At 40.0% G+C, this 7,333-nt stretch overlaps 1 protein-coding gene and 1 pseudogene across 1 annotated transcript in view; one reads left to right on the top strand and one right to left on the bottom strand.

Moving 5' to 3' along the window:
* The first annotated feature begins 1,672 nt into the window (after window positions 1-1,672).
* On the top strand, window positions 1,673-2,452 carry LOC102499201 (ribosome biogenesis protein NSA2 homolog pseudogene; annotated as a pseudogene).
* Window positions 2,453-4,872: 2,420 nt separating this feature from the next.
* Window positions 4,873-7,333, bottom strand: part of DNAH11 (dynein axonemal heavy chain 11) — a 207,696-nt gene continuing 205,235 nt past the window's right edge. Inside the window, exon 48 of the mRNA XM_006154490.1 lies at window positions 4,873-5,001. Coding sequence (XP_006154552.1) covers window positions 4,873-5,001 — 129 coding nt within the window. The remainder of the gene's footprint in view (window positions 5,002-7,333) is intronic.

Genomic DNA, 7,333 nt, shown 5'->3' with positions numbered 1-7,333 from the left:
AATGGCAGAGTAGTTCTTGTTTTCCCCTGAGGTAATGCAGGGCTGGTAACTATCATCTTCTCAAGTTGCAAGTTCTTCAACCTTGTTTTTGGCCTCCGGGCCATCCAGCGCCGGAGAGGAGGCCAGAGAGGCCGGCTGGCTGCGCAGGGGCGTGAGCCCCCGGCCGCCGGGGCCCCCCCGGAGTGGGGGCTGGGCCGTTCTGGCGCGCGGCTGTGCAGGGGCGCGGCTGTGCAGGGGCGTGAGCCCGTGCTCTGCTTGTTTTGAGTGTGACCAACTCATCTTGGTTTGCCTAGGATTTCTCAATTTTAAGATTTAAAATTCTGGCCCATTTGCAAAGGAGTGCACTTCTAGGACTGCTTTGCAGGCTGGAACTACACAGAAAGTCTGAGTTTGATTCTTGGCTAAACTGAAAGGCTGGGCACAGCGGCCTGTGCTTGTAATTCCAGCAACTTGGAAGGATGAGGCAGGGGTATTGTGACACAGCCAGACCCTGTCTTTAAAAACAAAAACAAAATATTCAGCCACTGTGGCACAGCAACAGTAGGGGACCGTGCAATGCTGAAGACCACATGACCAACTGTGGGTTTGGATCTGTCGGCTGGCCTGAAAATACCCCATGTGGTTACCCAGGATCCTGAGGAGCTAGAGAGCTGGGGAAAGCAAGCATAACATGACAAACCCCTTGAAAGAATGCCTCTCTCTCTCTCTTTCTCTCTTTCATATAAGCACTCTCTATCATAAAAAAAAAAAAAGAAGAAAAAAGAAATATTTCCAAGTCCAGTATTCCAGAAACTTCCTTAGTTTAAGGCAAACTAGGACTATACTATACTATCCTATACTTAACTATCTATATAACTGGTCAAGAGCACAAATCTCTTTGTGCTTGTTTTTCCATATGCAAAAAGGGCTAGTAATAGTCCATGCCTTAGAAAGTTGCTGTAAGGATTAACTGGCATAAAGCACTTAGCAAAGGGTCTGACATAGTACGATTTGCTATTATCACCGACTCTCTGTGGTTCTCCTTTAATGTGTGAAGAGGTTGTTAATCAAATAAGCGCATTTGACATAAGGACCACAAGGTCCTCATAGCATCTTTGTTGAATAAAAGATTTTGTCGATAAGGTACAACAACTTTGTGAGGCCAGCTATTAGGTCCTTAGCATTTTTTGGTTGGTTACAAGTTCTCAGCTTTCAACCAGCTAAATCATATTGCTAGGAAGCTGAAGTTCAGGTAGAATGACAGATTTCAAAATATGAAGGGATTTCAAAAAGCTTGTGGAAAATGGAATTAAAGTACAAATTTATTTTGGTGCAAAAAAATTGCAATCCATGCATAGATTTCTTGTAATATGCATTTCTCATGAAATTTCTGAAGACCCCTTGCACATAAAGTAGATGTAGCAGATATGTCGGTTCCCTCTAAGCACCTACTTCTCCCCCTTTATTCCTGACAGAGCCCCAGATTTCTTCAAGTCACTATCCTTCACACAGCCACGTGTTTTAGGAAAAAAGCTCAACCTGGCCACTATGTGGTGGGGCAATGATTTGTCAAAACCTATTATGGCTTTCCCATTCCTGACCACATCAGGTTGGCTTATTGGTCTCTGAGATCTGAAAGTTGACAATTTCTTTGCTCCGGGAGGCTGCTCCTGGCGACTCTGCAGCCATCGCCATGCCACAAAATGAATGTATTGAATTATATCGTAAATGCTATGGATATCATTTGGATTACCATGAGAAAAAGAGAAAGAAGGAAAGTCTGGAGGCTCATGAACGTTCAAAAAAGGCAAAAAAAGATGATTGGTCTGAAGGCTAAGCTCTATCATAAACAGGGCCATGCTGAGAAATACAAATGAAAAAGACTATCAAGATGCATGAAAAGAGGACCACCAAACAGAAGAATACTGAAAAGACTTCACAAGGAGCAGTCCCTGCCTATCTGTTGGACAGAGGACAGTCCCGAGCTAAAGTACTTTCCAATATGATTAAACAAAAATGGAAAGAGAAAGCGGGCAAATGGGAAGTCCCTCTACCCAAAGTTCAAGCCCAGGGAGAAACAGAAGTCTTAAAAGTTATTTGAACAGGAAAGAGAAAGAAGAAGGCATGGAAGAGGATAGTTATTAAAGTCTGTTTTGTTGGAGATGGCTTTACTAGAAAGCCACCTAAATATGAAATATTCATTAGGCCAATGAGCTTACATTTCAAGAAGGCCCACATAACACATCCTGAACTGAAAGCCACCTTTTGCCTGCTAATACTTGGTGTAAAGAAGAACCCCTCATCCCCACTATAAACAACTTTGGCTGTTATCACCAAAGGTACTGTCATTGAGGTGAACGTGAGCAAGTTGGGCCTTGTGACACAAGGAGGCAAGGTTATCTGGGGGAAATATGCTCAAGTTACCAATAATTCTGAAAATGATGGATACATAAATGTTGTCTTACTGGTTTGATAGCAGTTACATACAAATAACTCCTTGTAATTTTTGAAGATGATACACCATCTGGAAAACCATCATAACTGATGTTTCTGAATATAGCCAGTTTCACATGTCTGCAGTCATCAAAAGATTACTTATTAAATTGTACAAAAACATTAAAGTGGCCTGGTTTAAAAAAAAAAAACAAAAAAAAACAACCCAAGAAACTATTATGAAAACTCCATCACCCTGGCCTGAACCTGGGTTAGGGTTGGCAGGGGACTCAGGCTGGAGAATTAGATGCAGGAGCCAGTCTACTCTTGGCTCTCTGGAAAGGTTTCTTCACTCTTAATAAAAAGACAGAAGAAAGTGCCCTTTCCCCTTGAAGGCATCTTCTGGGGTCACTGGCATCATCTTAAGACCCTAAGAAATAGTTATCTTAAAATGAAGCACACAACAAAGAGGTGGCTACTGGCAAGCTACAGAAAGGGTCTCAGGAGAAACAAAACTCACTGACAGTTACATCTTGGACTTCCTGCCTCCAGAACTGTGAGAACACAAAGATCTGTTGTGCAAGTCACCCAGTTCATGCTATTTCATTATGGTAGCCCTGGAAAACGAATACAAATTTTAAAATTTGTTTTGAACTCATTTGTAAATTTATACAATTAATTTCATAATAAAAAAAATTCTGCAATTTGCTTTTTCAATCAACATAGTATTTTTGAAACTTGCTCATACTGATATATCTATCTATCTATAAATATATATACATGCATGTCTAGGTAATTTTTCTTACTATTGTGTAGATTCCCATCTTACTAATATACCATAACTTAGTTTTCAATTTTTTGTTACTATTATATATGATGTGACCATAATATTCCTTGTGCAAGTAGTAAGGGTTCTCTAGATTATTGAATTATATCTATAACCAGAATTTTTGGATCATGGGGCTAGAATTTGCTTTCCCTTTTTAAATAATTATTAATTTTTACATGAGCAAACCTTACATGTATTTATCATGTGCTATATAATATTTTAAAATATATATTCATTGTGGAATGGTTAAATTAGCTACATCTTCCTAATCCTCCTTGTCCCAGCCCCTAGTTATTATTATATTCTCTGATTTTGTGAGCTTCATCTCTTTTAGATTTCACATGTAAGTAGAATCATGAGATATTTATTATTCTGTGCCTGGCTTATTTCATTTCACATAAAGTCTTCCAGGTTTATCTATGTTGTTACAATGACAGATTTGCCTTTTTTTTTTTTTAAGAATTATTTATTTATTTATCATTATTATTATTTCTTAGTTTGTTACAAGGCTCATGCTCTCACCAAAGAGAGAGAGAGAAAGAAAGAGAGAGAGAGAGATAGAGAGAGTCAGAGAGAAATCCTGCAGGTCTGGGACTTGAACTATGGTTGGCCATGTGGGAGTCCAGCACCTTAACCAACATGCCGCCAGCTGATCTCAGGTTTTCCTTCTTTTTGAAGGCTATAAATAGTATGTGGTTGTATATACATGCCATATATTCTTTAATCCATTCATCTGCTGATGGACACTTAGGTTGATTCTGTAGCTTGGCTACTGAGAATAATGCTGCAATGAATACAGAAACGTAGATATTTCTACATATTAGTTTCAATTACTTTGGGTATTGCTACTGTTTGAATGTCTCCTCCGTTCATGTGTTGAGACTGTGTTTTAATGGGATTAAGAGTGTGAAACGTATTCAAGCCATGGAGTCGAAAAGTAGAGTTCTGGGGCCAGCTAGTGGTGTGGTGGTCAAAGCAGCTGGATCCCACATCACTGACCTGTACAGTTTGAGTCCCAGAGCCAGCAGATTGAAAAACACTCTGGGCACACATGCATGCATGCCCAAAATCCCAAGAGGAAAGTGAAGGAGAAGGAACTGTAGCATGGTCATCTCCCATGGGGAGGCTTTCTCACTTTCTCTTTGTGTCCTTCCAGCAAGTGGACACACCCTAGTGCAAATTTTAAAATAATAATTTTTTTTTAAAAAAGAAAACTGGAACCTTTGGGAGATTAAGATAAAAGTCATGAGGACAGGTCCCCGTGACTGAAGTCTTGTGGGTTTACAAGGAAAAGGAATAGGAAAGAGATACATAAATAAAGATATGCTCACTTTTGCCCTCCACTACGTTACCTAAGAGAAAGAAGACCCTCACCCGATGTGAACCCTGGATCTTGGATTTCTAAACTGTGATTGGAATAAACCTCTTATTCTTATATATTGCCCAGTTTCAGGTATGTTCTGTTATTAGCAACAGAACAGACTATAATAGATATATACCCAGAAGTGACTCTACTGGATTTTACGGTAGCTTACTTCTAAATTTTCAAGAACTGCCATGTATTTTCTGTAATGGCTGCACTATAGTCATTTACATTTTCACAAACAGTGTACAAGGGTTCTCTTTTCTCCTCATCCTTGCCAATGCTTGCTATCTTTCATGCTACTGATAACAGCCATTCTAACAGGTATGAGATTGTATCTCATTGTGGTTAATACAGATTTGGGTACTGAGAAGCGGAGTGCCACTTTAACAAATACCTAAAAACATGGAAGTGATGTTGAAACTGTGTAAAGGAGAAGTTAGAAAAGTTTTGAGGTGCATATTAGAAAAAGCCTATACTGCAACAGCAGATGGCATAATGGTTACATTGTTGGATTCCCAGAGAGCCAACCACAGTCTGAGCCCCAGACTCAGTGGCTTTCCATTTACTCTGGGCACATGTGCATGCATGCACAAAATCCTGAGAGGAGAATGGATGAGAAGGGATTTCAGTGTGGCCACCCCAGCCATGGAGGGGTGATTTCTTGCTTTCAGTCTCTCTGTCTCTTTCTGTTTCTCCAGTGAGCTCCTGTGACCTATAGCAAAAATCACTCTTAAAAAAAAAGAAAGAAAAGAAAAGAAAAAGCCTACACCATTTTGAAGAGATTATTGATAGGAATATGGTCAATAAAGATGTTTCTGGTAAGGCTTGAAATGGAAATGAGGAACTTATTATTTGATGCTAGGCAACAGACCATTTTTGTTATAAAGTGTCAAAGAACTTTGCTGAACTGTGTTCTGGCATTTTGGAAGGTAGTCTGTAGGTGATTAATCTAAATGTTGAACTGAGGAGATTCCTAAGCAGAGTGCTGAAGGTATGACCTGTTTTCTTAATGCTAATGGAGGAGCATGAGAAAAATAGAAGAAGAAATTGTTAAGCAAAAAGGAATCAGAACTTGAAGACTCAGAAAAATTTCAGCCTATCCACATTGCAAAAAAATGAGAAGGTATGTTTTGAATTGACCACCAAAGTGTGGCCAATCACTACATAAAGAAATTATGGGTGTAACTCTTAGGTCTAATCAGCCTTCTAAACAGAATCCAGGGATAGAGATGGAATTATACCAGCAAGGCTATGGCAATTAAAGGTTTCTATAGGACAAAACTATTGAGTCATTTGATATAAACATCTCATCTTAAAAAAAAAAAAAAAGAAAAGAAAAGAAAGAAAGAAAAGAAAAAAGAAGAAAAAAGGTCCTGATGACAATTTAGAGATCAGCATGACTTCCACTGCCACCACAGGCCAAAAGAATATAGGTGAGGCTATCTCTTCCTAGGTTTCTGAGGGTAAAGCTACCTCAAGTATTTGAGTGTCAGGGGGCTGGGATGCTATTACTAATGCCTCAGGGGCAGGGATGCTTCCCAAGGCTGTGGAGGTGAGAAAGCATTATCTCCCCAGTGAGCCCAGAAAGCAGGGCCCCTGTCTATATAGGGCCAGAAAACTGGGCACTGAGCCAAAAAGGATTATTCTCAACTCCTTTCAAAAAAAAAAAAATTAATAAGATTTGCCCTGCTAGATTTTGAACTTACCTGAGACATGTGATCCCTTTCCTATTTATGACTTCCCCTTCTTGGAATGGAAATGTCTATCCTGTGTCTGTCCCATCATTGTATTTTGCCAACAGATAACATTACTGGTTTCACAGGTTCACAGTTGGAGAAGAGTTCTGACTGAGAAGGAATTGTACCTCAGATGTGTTAGATTACATTTGGGACTTAGGGGTCATACTGGAATGGGTGAAGACTTCAGATCTGTTGGGATGGCAGTGAATATGTTTTTCACATTAGGACATACATTTTGCAGGCTCAGAGGACAGATTGTTATGAGCTGAATTATGTCTCTCCCCAAATTCATATGTTGAAACCCTTATTCTCAGTACCTGAGAATGTGATTGCATTTGGAGAGGTGGCTTTAAAAGAGGTGATTAAGTTACAATGAAGTCATTAGTGTGGGTCCTAATACAATGTGACCCGCCATCTTCAAGACAAAGAGAAAGACTTCAGGAGAAATAAAACCTGCTAATACTTTGATCTTGCATTCTAGCCTCCAGAAGTATGAGAAAGAACTTTCTGTTATTTAAGTAACCCATGACACTTTGTTATGAAGTAGCTCTAGCAAAAAACTATGTAAGGAGAGGAGACTTCTAATCCAATATAATTGGCATCCCTGTAGGAAAAGAAAATGTGAAGGGAAAATGCTATGTGAGGATTGGAGTTATGTTGCCACAAGCCAAGGAACAGAGATTGCCTTCAAATCACCAATGATGGGACCAGCAGTTAGTGTAATGGCTATGTCACTGGACTCCCATGTAGTTGACCGTGGTTTGAGTCCCAGACCCGGTGGCTTAAACTCACGCCAGGTGCATGTACATGCGTGCCCAAGATCCTGAGAGGAGAACTGAGGAGAGGGGACTGTGGCGTGGCCATCCCCCAGGGGGTGATTTCTCGTTTTCTATTTCTCTGTCTCTCTCTGTCTTTCTGGTGAGCGCACGCACCCTATAGCAAAAACCTCCCGCTGCCAAAAAAAAAAAAAAAAAAATCACCAGGAAA

The sequence above is a fragment of the Tupaia chinensis genome, unplaced genomic scaffold, assembly GCF_000334495.1.
Source record: "Tupaia chinensis unplaced genomic scaffold, TupChi_1.0 Scaffold000410_1, whole genome shotgun sequence".
Classification (NCBI taxonomy): Eukaryota; Metazoa; Chordata; class Mammalia; order Scandentia; family Tupaiidae; genus Tupaia; species Tupaia belangeri.
This window is presented reverse-complemented; position numbering and strand designations above follow the sequence as displayed.